General features: G+C 39.8%; 1 protein-coding gene across 3 annotated transcripts in view; it reads left to right on the top strand.

Moving 5' to 3' along the window:
• myo5aa (myosin VAa) overlaps window positions 1–19,520 on the top strand; it is a 49,406-nt gene that overhangs the window by 6,894 nt on the left and 22,992 nt on the right. For all 3 annotated transcript variants that reach the window (XM_062388402.1, XM_062388394.1, XM_062388411.1), the window contains exons 2-13: window positions 6,643–6,753; window positions 8,763–8,934; window positions 9,093–9,237; window positions 9,948–10,104; window positions 12,112–12,255; window positions 14,544–14,625; window positions 15,886–15,993; window positions 16,507–16,613; window positions 16,972–17,237; window positions 17,472–17,553; window positions 17,659–17,799; window positions 18,769–18,894. In XM_062388402.1, the coding sequence (XP_062244386.1) occupies window positions 6,643–6,753; window positions 8,763–8,934; window positions 9,093–9,237; window positions 9,948–10,104; window positions 12,112–12,255; window positions 14,544–14,625; window positions 15,886–15,993; window positions 16,507–16,613; window positions 16,972–17,237; window positions 17,472–17,553; window positions 17,659–17,799; window positions 18,769–18,894 (1,641 nt within the window). The remainder of the gene's footprint in view (window positions 1–6,642; window positions 6,754–8,762; window positions 8,935–9,092; window positions 9,238–9,947; window positions 10,105–12,111; window positions 12,256–14,543; window positions 14,626–15,885; window positions 15,994–16,506; window positions 16,614–16,971; window positions 17,238–17,471; window positions 17,554–17,658; window positions 17,800–18,768; window positions 18,895–19,520) is intronic.

The raw sequence follows: 19,520 nt of genomic DNA, 5'->3' as shown, positions 1-19,520 counted from the left end.
TGATCTTTGTGACCTCTAAACCTCCCTCATCCAAGGTCCTTTAGTATCAGAAATGATCCGACACCCAGAGGTGTTGCAGGAGAAATGAGACCCAAGGGGATTTGTTAAATAGCAGAAAAGAACACGACTTTCATGTTACCTGCTGAAATGTGAAGAGTTGAAAAGAATATGTCCTGGCAGTCATATTTCTTTTATATCCAGAAATTTCAACCATCTTTTCGGCTCCACTTTGTGGCATCCATCTTTGGATGAAGTCAGTTTAATCTATATCTTTTGTTGAAATAAGATCGTATTGATTCTCCTCTCTTTCTTTCGGATTCTTAAATAAGTCAATGTGCAGCAGCAGCAGCGGGCAAACCTGTAGTCATGTGAAAGTGAAATGAAATTGCGGTGTAGTTGACTGAAATAAGATTATCCAGTGTTAAAACCTGAGCTAGCCTAATCAGCTCCTGATCCTTTGTCTCAGTTAAACCAGGATTAGTATCCGTCCAGTCTTGTACCTTTAGAAGCAGCCTTTTCCTGCTGGGAACTGACTGCTACTGTGAGGAAGGACGAGATACATTTAAGATGATAACAAGCGAAATGTTAATACAATTTTTTTCCCATCCTGAAACAGACTGCAGTACCTGAACTTTGAATATTAGCATATATACCAAGTACAGCTCTGATACCTGTGCATCTGATATCTGTCTTGAAGTGACAATGTTATCATTGTTCTATGGCCTGGCTGATGTTAAACCCTTTGAAATACCAATAAATACAAAGAATGAATGTCTTATAACTTCTTTTATAATTGTTTATTGTTATTATTGTAGTTTATTCCAAGAAAAATGAATGTAGGAATAAACAGTTTGTCCTTTAAATAGCCTGAAATTGTATTACAGTGCACTGTACACATTTCATACACAGTACTTTCTTGGGAAAAGAAAATTACAGTTTTATTTTGGTAAAACTTGTGTACTTTAAACACGTAGTAAGTTATATTTTATTTCATATTTGTACTGAGCATAGGTAATATTTGAAATAGAAACAATTGATTTTGGGTACAAATGGTTTGGCCCCATGATTGATCCACTTTATAGGGACACTTACGATTTTACTCATCACAAGGAGTCGGCCAATAAAAACAGATGCATAATGTCCTCTGTGGCTCCGGAGCTTTGAGAAGTCTGGGAAAATAACCCTGACTAGGTCCCATTGATGTCATCAGGGTCATCTCAGAATCAATGGAAAGTAGGCGCCTCTATTGAGTTGCATTTAAAGCTGCAGTGATTGGTTGATAACTGATTAGTCGGTTGGTCATTTATCAAGCAAAAAAAATGGTTTGGGTTTCAGGCGTTTTTTCGGACACAATAACACAACAAAGACATCAGCTAAAACTTTCATTTGAAGAGGTCAATCAAGCAAGTTATTGGTTAATCAATCTGGAGGGAAAGGAAAGCAATGATATGCTCAGGCCAGGATCACACTGAATACATTGAAGAGCATCAGTTACTGGGTGAATGCAGATCAGAGCTCAATGTGTTGCATTGTGTTCATGCATTCCCCCCTAATTGTGATGGTGCATATGCTTGTCTTATTTAATGTCCTTTTTGAGCTCTGCAGTGTCTGCTCACTGTTTATATCAATAGAAATCCATCACATAAAAATCATGTGACCACTGAATCAGTGTTACCCCGCCCAGCGCGCTGACAGACAGAAATACAACAAGAATAGAGACCTGCAAATACAAATTGAGCCTCTGATTGGCTGCTGGAGTTCACAGGCTGTGTGTTTGTGTGTGTGTGTGCGCACTCTTGCATGCAGCATATGTTGGGCGAGGTCAATGCAGAGACACTTCAGTCATATGATTTCTGATGTCATGAATGATGTCACCTTTAACACACCAACCAGGTCATCATCCATCTCTCTGAGAGGCAGACTCTGACTCATCACATTTCACTCTCTTTCAGACGCTCCTTTTCATCTTGTGTTTCACGGTGGTGTGTGTCTGTGTCTGAGTTTCATCCTTCATTTCTCCTCTATATACTCAACCCAAATACGGTCCATTGCCTCTGCAGCTGCATTGTGTCATTGTCTGTCTTTTTCATCCCCCTCTCAGACACGCAGACACACACGCACGACTGTTCATGCAAACACCTTCACATGTTACACACATCACTAGGTGTCAATCATGAATTAGTTAATGCTGACATTTGCCACCAATCAGCACGTTCCTTTTTCTTTCCTCATTGCATGTGTGCGTTTGCGTGTGCGTGTGGGTGTGTTTGTGCCCGTGTGCGTGTGGGTGTGTTTGTGCCCGTGTGCGTGTGGATAATTATCAGGATCTTGAATTCTGCTCAGTAGCACAGTGATGTCTCTGTGAGGTGTGATGCTGCTCAGAGCTCAGTGTAGCTATTTTTAGCCTTGGTCCTCCCCCTCCATCACGCCCTCTATGTCACTCTCCCTCTCTCTCTCTTTCTCCTGTTGCTAGGAGGCTGTCCCAGAAGCCAGCCTCTTTAAGGGACCAAAAAGATGAAACGACTAACGAAATGGTGGAATGAGGATGGAGGGGGGTTCAGAGTTTTTTTTTTTCTGTATTCGAGAGCTTGCGCTAAGTGCAGCCAAACGCCTTTGAGCAGGAGCAATATTTGAGAGGAAATGGTTTGAGGTATAGCTTTAAAAAGTCTAAATTCGAAATGAGGAAATAAAGCTCTCAAGGACTATAAATAAGAGTCTGCTTGAAGGCTATGTTCTTATAATAATAATATAACAATATTGATATGATAAATCTTTTATTTTATTAAATGAAATAAAACATAATTTAACCTCTAGGTCCAATTCAGGCTTACACGTTTTAAACCTGATACCCATAACAATTTTAAAATGAATGATTGGCTCCTAACCCCTGAAAGTGAGCTTCGGTTAATCTGTCATATTTAATTGCTGTAATTGGGGGGGGGGGGGGGTAAATACTTCTCTAATTGATGATTTACTTGACAGACAACTGAGCTGCGAGCGTTTGTGTTGCACAGACGTGAGGTTGTGATCTCTGGTTTGATTCTGCTGGTTCTTCCTGAGGGTCTTCCATTGTTAGTTGTTTAGCTGTTTGATCTGTACTCAGCTCATCGTTTTACTCTGTGTTTTTCTCTATGTGTGAAGCTTTGGCAGGAGTTCAGGCAGCAAGATCCCTGCCTCGTCCCTTTATGTCTTAACTTCGGGGGTAACCTCCTGATTTCTCTCCATCATTTCCTATATCCAGATCCCTTCATTCACAATCTCCTCATCACCACATCTGACCAATGATCTTTGTGCCTGTCTTTCTCAAACTAGCCTATCACTGGATTCTGTTCTTCGAAAATAGTTGCAACCATCTCCTGTTCTGGCAGTGTGTTTGTAGATGAAGAAGTGATCACTGAGGAAGGGCTCCTTCTTGAATCAACAGTGGGCATCTAGAGTCGATTCATTGGTGTTGCCCCTCAACAATGTTTTGGTAAATCAGCTCTAGACACATATCCAGATCCCGGACTTGAGTTCAGGATGTCAATGTCACCTTAAGCCCTATGGCATGAAGATGGAGGACTCAGCGCACTTTTCTCCTTTCTGGGGTTTGGCCTTCTACTCCGGTCAACATCCCTCTAAGATAGCGCTCCAGAATCCTTTTGAACAGATGCCTGCAAGCACTCCAGCACTTCTTGGAGGGTTGAGGTAGTCCAGCACTTATTATAGCTGATAGTGGTTGGTGTATATTCAGCCATATATATAAGCAATCACTAATATAAAATATTTTATTGACTTCTCTCTTTCATTTCATTAGTAAGAAAATGCATCACTGTCTCTGCTTGTAAAATATCCATCGTGTCCATGTGTCTTCTAACCTAATCCCAGGGACCGTCTCTCTCTGTGTTCCTCTGTGTGTGTAATTGCACGGTAGAGGTTGAGTGAGGGGAGACTAACCCACTAATTGATTCCAGGTGGCGCCTTTCTCTTAGATAGATAAAAGAAATATAAATAAAACATGCCTAAGTGGATTGACAAATATAAATAAATCCGTGGCCGTTAATATAGCTGGACGGCCTTTTCAAGTAAAATCACTGTGTGGTGAAACACAGGTCTGTTAGACCGAGTTTTCATTTCCTGTTATAAAACCCAGAATTCAGTTCTCCATAGATTGTGTGTGTGTGTGTGTGTGTGTGTGTGTGTGTGTGTGTGTGTGTGTGTGTGTGTGTGTGTGTGTGTGTGTGTGTGTGTGTGTGTGTGTGTGTGTGTGTGTGTGTGTGTGTGTGTGTGTGTGTGTGTGTGTGTGTGTGTGTGTGTGTGTGTGTGTGTATATATTATAATAACACTACTAATTCCCCATGTAGTTATTTTTTTTCATTATTCTTTACTATAAATGCATACATTACCTCTTCCAGGAGGTGAGGTGTTTGTTTTCCTCTACCTACCAGCCTCTTCTGTCTTAGCTGTTACTCAGTGTCAAACCTAAACCGCTCTGCACTTAACCTCACCACACTGATCACGCTTTGACTAACACTTTCAAAAACATTCACTCAGGTTCCCTGATCACAGATGACCAATTGGTATTTTAGAAGTGAGTAATATTGAGCATGGGACAAAAACTTCCACTGTTTTAATAGGTCTGTTCTCCCCTGGGCTATAGCTGCCATTTCACACCCCCACCGCTCGTCTTAATACTGGGACTGTATGCGTAAAGTGTGTGAGGATATCATGATTCAGATGATCATTATGTGATGCAGTGGACCCAATTAATTAACCAGTGTCTCTCCCCTTGTGCCTCACAATAAGGTCTTTCTGCCACGACTCAATAAGAACGTCATCCGCAGTTTCCGTAACGTGGCCTTAAGAAGCCGTAAAATTGTTGTGGGTCCTTCAGATAAAATCTGTGCTTATTGTCATGTGCTTAACTTCCCCAAGTACTCATAAGGACAAATCAAGTCATCTTTACATTTCCGCAGTAGTAGTTTGCTGTATGAGCTTCAAATTGGTTCGTAATTAAAGTAAATCCGGCTCATTCTGTGAAAATCCTCGTTCATCTTCAGATGATAGTTTAAAGAATCTAATCCTGTCGTCCTGTGGGTGTGTTTGTGAGTGTGGACTCTTATACTTAATGTGTCTTATGTAGTGCTTAAAAAAACACATAGATATGTAGTTGAGAATATTTATTTGCATTCACTTTGAGAGTTTTATTGTAACAAAGATGTTTTCCTTGGTGAAGCAGAAAAGTGTTGAGTCTAGAAATTAAGCGTGTCCATTTAAATGACTGGAGAGATGACCCGGCCAAACCTAGGCTCTGTAGAGCAGGTTATCCATAAATTGATAATAGATTATAATTGAGTGTATTCAGGAATGCATTTGTTCCACATCTCCTTACGCTATTGAGAGACAATTGATGTTCACATATCCCAATTCTGTTCTCTATGGATTATTTCATTGTCTATGCTCCATGAAGGAACATGATTTGTAATGTCTTTTAACTTGCAACATTGTTTTTCTCTCTTTATTTTAGGTGGCAGTTTGAATCTTGTGTAAGATTTGTGTTCGCATTCTAAAAAAAGTACTAGACCAGTTTAATTGCAACTAGATTGGCTAGATCTCAGTAGATTGTATATCTCCACCATGGCTCAATAATCTACTTATTAAACTACAACTAAACTCGATTTACCTGTCTCATTTCTTTTTTTTCGTCAAGATCCATCTTAAATCCTTAATAGTGGATTTAATTCCTTTCATCACAATCCCATTTCCCAATCTTAAAGATAGTTTTGGTAAATTAACCCATTTTCAGAATAACATTTTATCATTTACACCATGTGATAATTTTTTGCGTGGGGAAACAGACTGATAAATGTCAGTTCAAGTCTCAGTTTACTGGGTTATGCACACACACTACTTCCAGACTCGGTTTTCTGATAACCTCTTTGAAGTGAGAGCTACACACACACGCACGCATGCACGCACGCATGCATGCACGCACGCACGCACACACTGGTTTGCCATATTCTTTAGTCACTATACAGTCAAATCCTATACTTTTAGAGGTAAGGTGTCTATGTCTGTGTGTGTGAGTGTGTGTGTCTGTCTCTGCATTTGTGAGCCGGATTCCTCAGCCATGTGACCGGCAGTGTTCATCGCTGGCTCTCCACATGTCCGTGATCAGCTGATTACCTCCAGTCACAAGTCCTCAACGACCTTAAGTTTTATAATGATAGGGTTCTTGCGTGGTGGTTTGTGTGTGTGTGCGCGTGTGTGAATTTTGTGTTATGATCCAGAACAGCATTCATCTGTTGCGATGAGCTACTTGTTCAACATTTCATTCCCACAACCTCACCACACTTGACCATTACAAGCCATGTGCTCATGATTGTGGAAACACAGAGCCCAGTGTTTTCTCTGAGGTCAGGAACGGAGTATGTGCAACTGTCCTGTCATTCTTCTTTATACAATATAAATACAATATATATATTATACAATATAAACTGAACCAAAACAAAAAATTATATTTATATTGGAAATGTAAAAAAACAGCACTCATGGTACTTAGGATAGTTTTTATCTTTCAAGTCCTGTATCATGTATTAACCGAATAATTTGTATTCCCCCTCTGTCTCTGTCTCTGTTTCTGTCTCTGTCTCTCTCTCTCAGCGTGCTCGGGTGTGGATCCCTGATGCAGAGGAGGTTTGGAAGTCTGCTGAGCTCACCAAGGACTACAAAAATGGCGATGCCTCCCTGCAGCTCATGCTGGAAGATGGAACGGTGAGGATCACTGAAATATTTAGGCTGCATTCAGGCACAACTTGGATGTTACAATTTCCAGGCTAGGCAAGTTAGTGTGAGTCGAAATGTGGAAACAACATGGACGCTACAACAAAACTGTGTTGTATTTGACTAACAGGTTTATACCTGTTTTCTTTTTATCTGGTTAACTAACCAAATACTGTATTACAAATTAAATGTTGCTAACGAATCATATGCAATACCTGATTTGCACATTAATCAAACGCTTCTAACAATAACTTTTGTCCACATGTTTTTTTTGTACAAGAAGTCAACGAATTGACAAGTAGACCTTTAAAATCCAGACTTTCCAACTCGTTGTTCTGACTAGAGGGGACATTCACGCAAATGTATCCCATCAGTCCGAAATCAAACGAATGCGCTGTGGGGGGAGAGGAATCAGTCTCTCCCTCTTTATGTTTTTTTCTTCCTCTCAGCTCTTTCTGTCACTTTCTCTCTGTCTCTGCCTCAAAGAGACTTCAAAGCCCTGCGTCTCATTAGCTGCTATTGGTTTTACCATTAGCACTTTCCACAAACGAGACCTGGTTACAAAGACGCCGCAGGGAGCATTTTAAACGTATAGTAGTGGATTTAATTCCTCTTCTAAGAAGACAAACAGCCACCAGCATGTATTTCTTCTATATATATATGTATATATGTATATATGTATATTATTACTCTACCTCAGATTTTTGTTTCGCTTTTAATCAAGTGTATGTATATGAAGATTTTAAAATAACAACCGACACTCTGAAACAAAAATCAGTCTTTAAACATAATAGAAATAACGAAGTGACATTTATCGTGGTTATTATCGATAAAGATATATAGTATACGTTTTGGCCATATTAGGATATAGATTTTTCAAATTGAATAAGGTAAATTTTTATAGCTAACTATAACATACCATGTCTCAGTTCACATGCACAAACCATTGCCACAGTTTTAAACAAAGCCCAATCTATCTCAAAGAGGACAAGCATTAATACATTCTCACAATCTCCCCTAGAGAATATATTATTTGAATTGCGAAATAAACATTTATTGCATGTTTTTCCACTATTCTATGAAATATATTTTAATGTGGATTTTGATAGCTTTCCAGATCCATGTAGATTAAAATTGTGGGATAGCTGCTGCTGATCAAAACAACACAATTAGTCAATTATCTGATCCATTCCTGGAATGAAATGTGTTAAATATGAGCATGAAAATGTGCATGAGCTATGACGGCTGTTTCCACAGAAAGACAGTAGAACGAGAGCACAATCAGTTCAACACAGCTTTGAACATCCAAGAGATTTTGTTAAGCTGCGGGACAAATCAGTAGCCTATCTCATGATGTTTCTGAGAACATGTTTATGGAATATTTTATCAAATCTTTTAGTGGGTGTGGACATTCTTGTAATTGATTATACAAGTGGTTGCCTCTCTACTTTTAGTCATTCTCAGACTGACCCAGGAAACTACAGGAGGTTACAGTTACAGACTATCTAAGAAAACTGTCAATGGATTTTATTACACAACTTGAATCAACTCAATGTATCAGAAGGAAACGTTTTAACGATGAACAATAAAAAGGACATGCCTCTGTCTTAGTTTGGTTATTATAATGCTCAGTTAAAAAAATATTGATCACATTACTATACAATTACATTTTATACTGTAGCTTTAGAAAATGCTTGCGTCTGATTGGCTGACAGCTGTCATATAACTTTAAGAATCATGTATGAGGACACATCAAACATGTTTTAATGTCTTTGGGTCTGAGATAGTTTGAGTTCTTACACTTGAATATAATATAATATAATATATATATATAATCTGTGGAAGTACAATCATGAATACATGTGTAATTGTTATTTAAATCATGTACTCTACACTTCTCAGGGTCAAATGTGCAATGATCTACCATCTTTTGTTCATCCATGAAACTACATCTGTATCTCTGTTATAATTCTCCTGCGTCACTTTGGTTTCATCCTCAGAACATTGAGCACAATCTTGACCCCAAGACCAAGAACCTGCCTTACCTGCGAAACCCTGACATCCTGGTTGGAGAAAATGACCTCACAGCGCTCAGCTACCTCCACGAGCCGGCTGTGCTCCACAACCTCAAAGTCCGCTTCATGGACTCCAAGCTCATTTACACTTACTGCGGTATGAGATCCTCTAACCTGCTTTCATGCGGATAATGCACAACAGATTATTAGTAAAGTACAATTCCTACCCTCTCTGTTTGGAAAGTAGCACAACAGTGATACCTGGTTACAGCCCAGTCCAGCTGCAGGTGAACTTACAGCTTTAATCTGTCATAGGAATCGTTCTGGTGGCCATCAACCCGTATGAGCCACTGCAGATCTACGGAGCAGACATCATCAATGCCTACAGTGGTCAGAACATGGGAGACATGGACCCGCATATCTTCGCCGTGGCAGAAGAGGCCTACAAACAGATGGCCAGGTTTGTGTGTGTGTGTGTGTGTGCGTGTGTTTGTCTGCATGCATTTGTGTGCATGTTACCTGAGCAGCTCTCGCTCTGGTCTCCATGTTGCTCAGCCCTCCCTCTCCCTTCAGGGTTTGTAGGTCAAAGCTGAGACAGAAATAGCCTTATAGTGGTCTCACTGTCTCTCTTTCTCCCTCTTTAAATCACACTCACATTTTAACACTGGTGTTTCTCTGCAGGAGTCAACCAGTCGATTGTGGCTCCACGTGAACATTTACAGGACTGAATAGCAAGTTTAATCAGCTCTCACATCTTTCTCCTTCCATGCTTTAGTAATGAAGTGTCAGTTAAAGCTCAGTCTCCTTAAATTCAGTCATGCTGAACTCTATGTTACACACACTTTTTCATCTAGACCAATGTATTATTCCCTGGGAATATTACAACGTTGAAAAACACCCTAGATGTTAAGAAAGTAAAAAAAAAATCCTGGATCTGCACCAGGATTTTTTTTTGTGTAATCTTGCTTACAAACAAACAAACCAACCAACCAAGCAACAAATGAACTGGGGTGAAAGTGTAAACTCCTTGGCAGAGGTTACACCTTCCAGCAACAATAGGAAGAACTGTGAGGTGTAAAAGTACCAGCTCAAACACTTCGACCAGACTATTTTAAAGTAATTCATGATATTCATAGTATTTCATCTGTCACTTGTTTTTCATCTTATCAGGGATGAGAGGAACCAGTCAATCATCGTGAGCGGGGAGTCTGGAGCAGGAAAGACGGTATCAGCCAAATACGCCATGAGATACTTTGCTACAGTCAGCGGCTCCGCCAGTGAAGCCAATGTTGAGGAAAAAGTCCTGGCTTCCAACCCCATCATGGAGGTGAGAACTTGGATTACCTTCAGTTGTCTATGAATCCTTGTTCCTATGGAAGTAATATAAATATACTGAAAACATAAAACAACAAACATGTTTTGAACTTTACGTTTTCTAAGCATTTATTTCCAATTTGTGTTTTTGTTGAGATCAACCTAGTAGAAGCAGCATATTTAAAATGACAGGTCATAACTCTCACAGGAAATCTGTTATACATGAAAGGAATTAGATCACCCCCCCTCCATCCAAAATGCTGTCGTCAAAGTGGAAGTCTTGCATCTTCTTCCCTGGCACTTTGTGTGTAGATGCATGTTTCCTCTGCTTAATTACTCGACAGTATGCTCTAAAGTAAAGTTGTTTTGTGAATGTTGTCGTTTGTGCTTCTCTTCTGTCTTTGTCTGGCATTTTACTCTCCTTCTCTCTCCAGCCCTCGGATGGCTCTCTCGCTGTGATAACACACGTCTTATCCTTAAAGGGATAGGTCACTGAAAAATGAAAAGTCACTCATTGTCTACTCACCACTCTCCACACTGTTTTGTGGACTCAAACACTTCACCTATCCCTCCATCTGCATAGGGGTGGGTAGATAATGAGGGAATTTTCATTTTTAAGTGAACTATCCCTTTAACTGTGTGTGTATTACTGTGAGTCCTCCTGCAGAGTCATAAGGACTTGAGGGGTTGGAGAACCCTCCTGTGCCCATATGCCACTACACCCTCCTCCCTTGCACCCGCTCCACCTCCTGCCATCCCCCGACCACGTTTATCCTTACTCATCACTCAAGACTCTTCTCCTCCCATCCACCACTTTCACCTTTAGCCAATCTTAGACGAGCTGGAAGAAATGAATACAAAGCTTTCTTTATGTCGCAGTGATGTCACTCTGGTCTCTTAGCCTCGATGCAGGGCAGATGGTTGCGTCAGCCCTTTTCAATATTACAAAACCCTATGTGTGCGTAACTGCAGGTGTGTGTGTGTGCGTGTGCGTGTGCGCACGCTCAGCTGATGCAGGCAGAGACTGGATAACCTGCTCTGCTGAAAGACGCTTTGTCTGCAGGGCAAGATTGTGAACGACTGTTTGGCCCTAACTCAGCAAGAGCCCTGTGTGTTCACACACCATTTACTGTGGTCTGGCTGATTTCTGTGTTTGTGTGTAGCCCCACCCGTCTACTGACAATTCTTAGTGGGTTCATTGATCAGTCCTGTATATATAACTCAGGCTGCAGGCTGCAAATGATTTATGTGCAGACGTATATTACAGTAGCTCAGCAGGAAACGTCTGTCAACATATAATGGATTCAGCTTTTGTGTATGCGTGTGGAGATGGAAGGAGATCCATTAAGACATACTAGTGCTTTGTCAAGTGCTGACCAGCCTTATAAACTGCTCTCTACTACAGGTTGTAGTAACAGACTGAGAAACTGTAATGTGTTTTAGAATAATGTGAATATAAGTTTCAATGTTTGTTTAATCCAGACAAAAACAGAAATACAATAACCACACATTGTGGTTTGAGGGGGATAATGGAACTTCTGGGCAGCGACAAGACTTCTGGACAAGAAAAAGTATTTTTGTTCCTTCAGACGGAAAGCCAGGCTTTATGTTTAAATAGGCTAACTGGCTGCTAGGTATAGCTTCAAGTTTACCCCACAGACATGGAAGTGAGTGGTATGGATACTGATATAAAAAGAAAGTGAGGGTTGTAGGGGACTGGAGGCAATCCCAGTTTACATTAGGTAAGAAGTCAACCATTCACAGTCTCATTCAGACCAACAGCCAATTTCGAATCTCTGATTAACCCTGTATGTTTTTGCGACTGCAGCCGTATTATCTGTAAAAGATATAATTGTTGCCTCCTTGTACATTTTGCTTTACCTCAGCTTTCATAACCACAGGTAAAATTCCCTTTCAGTCAACTGCTGAGGTCTTCTGCAACAACTGGAACTAACCTTTCTGCCGAGTCAAGTTAAAGTTTAAAGTTTAAATCAAATTTTATTTTTCCTCTGTCACTCAGGCCATCGGAAATGCAAAGACCACCAGAAATGACAACAGCAGTCGGTTTGGCAAATACATTGAGATCGGCTTTGACAACCGCTACCGTATCATCGGTGCCAACATGAGAACGTATCTGCTGGAGAAATCACGAGTGGTCTTTCAGGTAAACGCACAATCCCAGATCTGGGTTTGCATGATCGCACATACACCTGGCTTTGTTTGGATGTGACGTAATTCCTTCTACTCGTTACAGTCTAATACAACAGCCTCAGGCATCATAGACAAATTAACAAAGTTAACCTTTGCACACACCTACCTTTTATTCTGAACTCAGCATAACACTATATACTGTAGTTAAATAGCCCTCACCCATGTTCAGCTGTGTGTTGGTGGTGTTTTCAAAGCGTTAGTGTGTGTTCTTCTGCCACATTAGCTGGGTTCCTTATAGCAAGTTTCCTTCGTGCTCAGGTGTCCTTGGGTGTTCTTGAACATGTTGTTAGGGACACACTCTGGCTTCTTGCATGGTTATACTGTAGGTAAAAGACAATTTCCAGAAGGGTCTGAGTAGCCACTTGATTTTGTGATGTTATTTTTAAGATCATTTTAGTTTGTCCAATTTGAAAACTCACTGTAAGGTCCCTGGCTGCCTCAGTAATGTGAGTTAACTTATTTTTTAAGCTAACCAAGTTCCCTGAACTTAAGAAAGGTTAGAGTAACAGAGATATCAAGATGAGTTGATTGTAACAGTCTTGCAGATTAGCTTTTTATTTTTTAAATCCTATGTATAAAGAGTCAGTTCCTCATGTTCCATGTACCTGAATCAGTACAAACACAGCAGGAAAGGGTTTTTCTTAAATGTGCAGGTGTAGGGTCTGAATTCAATACACATTTTCATCATGGTTTTCACACAGATTCTTATAAAACACTGATCTGGGATGTTCTCCTGTATTAACATTTAAAGCCTGCCAGCAGTAACGTCACTGCGCACTACAGAAATGGGTTTGTTAGCTGACATGAGGATTGAGTAGTTGCTAAAATCTATGAGTTACAGCTTACTGCCTGGTTAGTGTAATTATATAAAAAAACATTCCTATTTTCTGGAAACAAATTTAATTACAGCAAAATGACACTGTGTTTGTTGCACTATTAGATTTAGATTGTGTGTTGGAGCTCTGTGTGTGTGATGTAAGTTCACATTTCAGTGTTTACCTGAAAGCTAAAACAACTGACTCTTAATTCTGTCACCAATTGAAATGTTAAACTAGAATGGAACTCAGTAGAGTTTAAACCTCTTAAAGGCCAAAGACGTTCCTTTTCAAAACACATTTAAATTTGTTGGATCAGGTTTTTTATTTAGATCTGCACCAAATTGCACATATTCAATAATATCAGTCCCCTAATATATGTCTGATTTGATTTATATGGAGATCCATTAAAAATTCTCAAAACACAAACACAACTGCAAAGAAATACAGGATTGTGATACAAAATGGTACGGGCTTCCTGTGGCTGACTGTAGTCCTTTCTGCACATGCACAGACAACACGTAGCCATGTGACGTAATCTGAAGTATCACACTTCTGGTAACATGCTGGACAAGATATTACTCTGTTCTCCCAGTTCAACTTTCACAACACTACATGTCACCAGATGTAGGTAATCAATACTTTCAATTTGCGATCTTGTGATAGAACTTTTCAGTGATTTGCATCAGCTCACTGTTTAAATCCTGCTTTTATCTTTCTATTTCCATCTATGCATGTATGTTTATGTTTGCTCGATAGAGGAGAGAGTATAGGGCAGAGTCGAGGAAAATCCTTTTTGTATTTCCACGCACGCATGCACACAGACACACACACACACTCTATTGTCATTAACAACGCTTTTGAAGAACGAGGAAGTTCCGCCTCACATTTTTCACATACTTGACTCCGGTACCACCCTTTTTACAGGTGTGTGTGTGTGTGTGTTTGCTTGCATTCTGTGTTTGGGTGTAGTAGCAGCAATGTAGGACGCAGGTAGCAGACTTCAAATCTCACATTTTGTTCACAGCTTCACAGCTTCACTGCAAACTTATAGCACACCCTTTAATATTTATTTATTTCACAGAAAATGAATCTTTAGCTAAAAGTTGAATTGCCACATTTATCCATTTACAATATGATCCATCAGGTGGATTACATGTTCTTAGTAGGTTGTGGGACATGTGAGTGTGGTAAAATAAACATGTAAACTTCATGTCTGATTGTTGGCCTGCCCTTGAGCAAGGCATTAAATTGCCAACTGCTTCAGTGGACAGATGTTAAACTGTGTAATTATAAAGCCGATGACAAAGTTTACTTACACTGCATGAATGTGGCTTGAGAAAAAGAGGTTTAGCACCAAATATGTGAAGGACTGATGTATAACATCCATGTGACATATTCAATTAAAGTTCATTCTTTTTTCCAGGCGGATGAGGAGAGGAATTATCACGTTTTCTATCAGCTCTGTGCATCGTCACATCTGCCTGAGTTCAAGATTCTGAGGCTGAGTAAGTCTCTGCATGCACACACACACACACAAACAATCACATACACACACACACCAAACATACATAGAGCACGGCTAAACATTAACCATTAACTTTAAGAGTGAATTCACACTACAAGCATTTAACAATTTTTTCACTTTTGTGCTTTAGAGATAAAAAATATCATTATTATATGTTTGCTATTATTTAATATTAAATGTTTTTCGGAAAAGGAAAATTGGGCTGCAGCTGTCATTAGTGACCAAGGCCTGTCATATAATGTATATACAGACAATCTGCCAGTTCCTGCAGGGGAGGAAGTTAATAATTAAAATGTCCTAATCGAAATGAATGTTTAGCTTAACAATGTTACCAGAATCAACTGAAATACAAAATATAAACAACACAAAGCTCTCAGTGGAGAGAAGATGACTGCACCACGGCCTATCAGTCCCCTTATAGAAAACGCATTTAAATTCAGTTCCAGATGGTATTTTATGTCTGCACCAAATCGCACACAATAGACAATAATAAAACAGTCTTTTTTTTTCCAACTGAGATTCATGGATTAGTGAAAAACTTTGAAAAATGCCGTATCTCGCAATGTTAGAGAAACAATTAAAGTGTAATTGCTGTTGTTTCTGGATTTATATATCTCACTAAGAGCCACATTTAAACTGTATTACCAGCTGGAAATTATCCTGCTGAGGGCCCGAGAAAGAGGAGGTATAAATCCCTCCCACCCTCCACATCTCCCAATAAATAATCTTCAGTGACCACATCGTGGTGTCTAAACTCTCTGCTGTGTATCGGATCACTTAAGACGCAGCAAACTCAGTGACTGTGTGGTTGAACAAGCTCTCATTCAGAGCGCTCCCACTGTGGAGCTGCACCTGCTCACCCAAGTCATGACACACACACACACACACGCACACACACACACACACACACACACGCAGCTGCTGTCTTTTCCTCTCCTGTGGACTTCCTGGCTCAGTAAATTAAGTGGTTGTCAAAGCCAAGTTAGTGCCTCATGTTGCCAGGCAACGGGTCATGCCTTAATTCAGAGTAAAGTGTATATGAAGAAACTGGTTAATTCTTTTTTACATAGAAAGTGTTAATTTCACGTGCAAGGGTGTGAGTGTGAACATGAGTGTTTGTGTGTGTGTGTCTGTCAGACATGATGGAAATTGTCTCCTTTCTGAATTCACTTGTCTGTTAGAATTTGAAATCTCAGACATGATGGTGATTTCTTGAATTAATTTGCTTTCTCTCCATCAGGCAGTGCAAACGACTTCCTGTACACAAGGCAGGGCCGCAGCCCCGTCATCGACGGTGTGGATGACACCAAGGAACTTTGCACGACTCGCAATGCCTTCACGCTGCTCGGTAACAAACACATCACACTGCTCTACGTGCTGGAATCTGTTACCCAAGAGTCTAATCATGTACATATGAGCACCAGGCAAGAAACGTTAGGGTTGAATGGGAGAATATTTTAGGATATTGAAAAAAGATTAAGTCACTCAGATATTAGATTTTTTTTTTTTTTAACCATGAGGGGTAGTTTGAATATCAGTTATTGTCAACAACAACTCACACATTATAGACAATAAATAAGGAAAATTATAAATACTGAACAGAAATATAAAGACGTACAGTTGGCATCATCACTTTGAAATTGCAATGTAATGTAGAAATGCTTTTTTCTGTTGGTCCTTGTTAAAATGTGTAACTTTACGAGACCAGCTGATCACTTTAAGCTAAATTTCCGAATATAGGACAAAGAAGGAAAATAAAAGGAAATTTTCAGGAGCGTAGTGTCAACATTCTCAACTTCCTCAGTTCTAAGTATCAGTGTAACCTGAGTGTCTGTGTGTGTCTGTGTGTGTTGGTCTGCAGGTATCAATGAGTCCTATCAGATGGGCCTGTTCCAGGTTTTGGCTGCGATTCTTCATCTTGGAAACGTGGAAATAAAGGACAGAGATTCAGACAGCAGCATCATTGCTGTGAGGATAACGTTTATTATTCAGTACTAACTTTCACTGTCACTCTGACATGGGTGAATCAGTTGTGTAATATTTGGCATAATTTCGGAACATTTTCAGCTCTGGTTTTTCAGTCTTTATTTGAAGACTTGTCCTCTTGTCTTTACTGTTCTCGTGCTCACAGTCACATTATGTTCAGTTTAGAACAAAAGTTAATTTGACTTAACTGACCTCCATGACTCATGTTGAAGTGCTGCATTCATTTCCACTCTATTTCCTCTAGTTCTGCATTAAACAGCACTCAGGTGAAACCTCTACATGCTGCTGACATGAGATTATCTCTTCCTGTTATTAACTTCAATTTTTTCTTCTTCTTCAGCCAAACAATAGCCACCTGACTGCGTTCTGCGAGCTGGTGGGCGTGACCTACCAGGACATGTCTCAGTGGCTGTGCCACAGGAAGCTGAAGACGGCCAACGAGACTTATATCAAGACCCTCCCTCGTCTACAGGCCACCAACAACCGTGACGCGCTCTCCAAACATATCTACGCCAAGCTCTTCAACTGGATCGTAGGGCACGTCAACAAGGCTCTGATCACTAATTTCAAACAGCACTCCTTCATCGGCGTCCTCGACATTTATGGGTATGGCTCCTCTTTGTCAGTCAGGGATTAGTTTCTGAAAAGTGATGAATTAAGACATTATCATATACTCAATGGTTACTTTAACTGTCACTGTAAATTTCACAGTCTGCCCCCCCAAATAACTCCAGTCAATCCAATAATTTGTCCAAATAATGATTAAATTTGACCTAATAACTAAGTTAACCTTGTCAAAGGTTTGATCGGCTGGTTTCATCCACTCTTCTCCCTCACCAGGTTTGAGACGTTTGAGACCAACAGCTTCGAGCAATTCTGTATCAACTACGCTAATGAGAAACTCCAGCAACAATTCAACATGGTGAGCAGCGTGTTTATTCTGTTGGACTGCACTTTATAGTCACTGATGTACCATGTTGGATTCTGTTTATTAAATGTATGCCTGTGTGTGTGTGTTTGTGAACAGCACGTGTTCAAGCTGGAGCAGGAGGAGTACATGAAGGAGCAGATCCCCTGGACTTTGATTGACTTCTACGACAATCAGCCCTGCATCAACCTCATAGAAGCCAAGATGGGAATCCTGGACCTGTTGGACGAGGAGTGCAAAGTACTTTTGATACAGTCGGCTGAAATATATACAATTTGATTCATTATAAAAGCGTTCCTGCTTACACATCACATTTGCTTTCCTTACAATTGACTTTTTTACATGTTTTTACAGTTCTGTGTAAAACAATAGAGTTTATACAGATCGTTCATCGTCTTAAAAGCGCATCTTTAATCTGTCTTTTAACAAGAGTATGCTTTGGTATGAGAACTATATAATTGTATAAGACTCGATGACTTGTTAACACTTGTCACACAAGTAGGATATGTTGAGACCATGCGATTAAAGTTAAGTCAAGAGACTTAAGAATATTTTATTTTTAAAATTTTCACCCTCACTACACCTCCAACACCTACATATTCAAATCAAAGTTCACGTGCAATAAGGAAACCCATAATGAGCAGTCATGAGCTTCTCTCAATGCTCCTCAATCCCCATCTTTTCAGGTTATTTTTTTTACCACGATATTTGGTGATTGGCAGTTGATCGTAATTAAATATAGTCTAATCTATTTGACAGTTTTGATTGGGTTTTTCTCTTTTTATTTGTAAGTAAAGGATTCACACAGCTTACACAGCACTGGTGTTAATGTTGGGTTTATTTTCAGTGTGTAAAATATTATAGTGGTAACAGTCAAAAACAGGTCAGCTCTCGGTGTCGAGTGCAGATTCATATCTGTTCCACCTACACACTCTCAGATCTCAGCCAGATATCTCACAGTCTTAACTAATCTCTCTGTGGCTCATAACCACCACAAGGTCATTTTATAGACTGTTGACATTTGAGGTGGGCCGCGTTTCTGACATTATTGCAGTGGAATGCACTCGCAGGGAAAGAAATGCAAAGGAAGGTTTATTAAAAAGAGTTGTAGAAAAACTTGATGTCATGAAATATAGCAACTCTATATATTGAAGTCTGAATTAAAATGTAAAGTTTGATTCCTCTGTGTTTTCTCTCTTTGTTTGTCAGATGCCGAGAGGTTCAGATGATACCTGGGCTCAGAAACTGTACAACACCCATCTGAAAACCTGCTCCCTGTTTGAGAAGCCACGCATGTCCAACCGCGCCTTCATCATCCAACACTTCGCTGACAAGGTGGGACTGACCAACGCTGTGTTTGATCCATGTGTTCAAAGCATTCATCGTAGACTGACAGTCTGTATTTTTTGGTAATTCTTTTTTCCACTGATAAAAAAATATATTACAAAAAACACAGACAAGAAAGACGAATGAAAAAAATAATAATTCCATTGGGAATCTTTCTTTACCATCTGATCTATTGATACATTTTTATTGTTTCAGCTGAAAACACAACATATTTTTTGTTTCATGCATTAAGTCCTTTTAGCCCAGAGTTTTTCATGGGTCCCTTCTTAAGATGCTGAGTAAGACACTGAGTGGTGTCATTCATTCCTTTGGTATTTTAGACTTTAATACTGTTCTCACTGAGCTGGAAATGTGATGGTGTGGCAGGTGTGGGTTTGAAGGATTAGTGTGTTGTGTTGCACTTTGCCTTTCGAGCTGCACAGATAATATTTCAGGACTGACCGGCTGCAATGGCTGCTGCAGTGCTGATGTGAGATATTTTTAGGAATAGCTGCAGGATAGATGATTTTTATTATCATCACTGTTTTCATACCGAAGGGCACCTAACATCTGTATGCTGATGTAATTCAGTTTAGTGTAATATATTTTATATATTCTAATGAGGTTTGACAGAG

This window comes from Platichthys flesus, chromosome 1, assembly GCF_949316205.1.
Source record: "Platichthys flesus chromosome 1, fPlaFle2.1, whole genome shotgun sequence".
Lineage (NCBI taxonomy): Eukaryota > Metazoa > Chordata > Actinopteri > Pleuronectiformes > Pleuronectidae > Platichthys > Platichthys flesus.
This window is presented reverse-complemented; position numbering and strand designations above follow the sequence as displayed.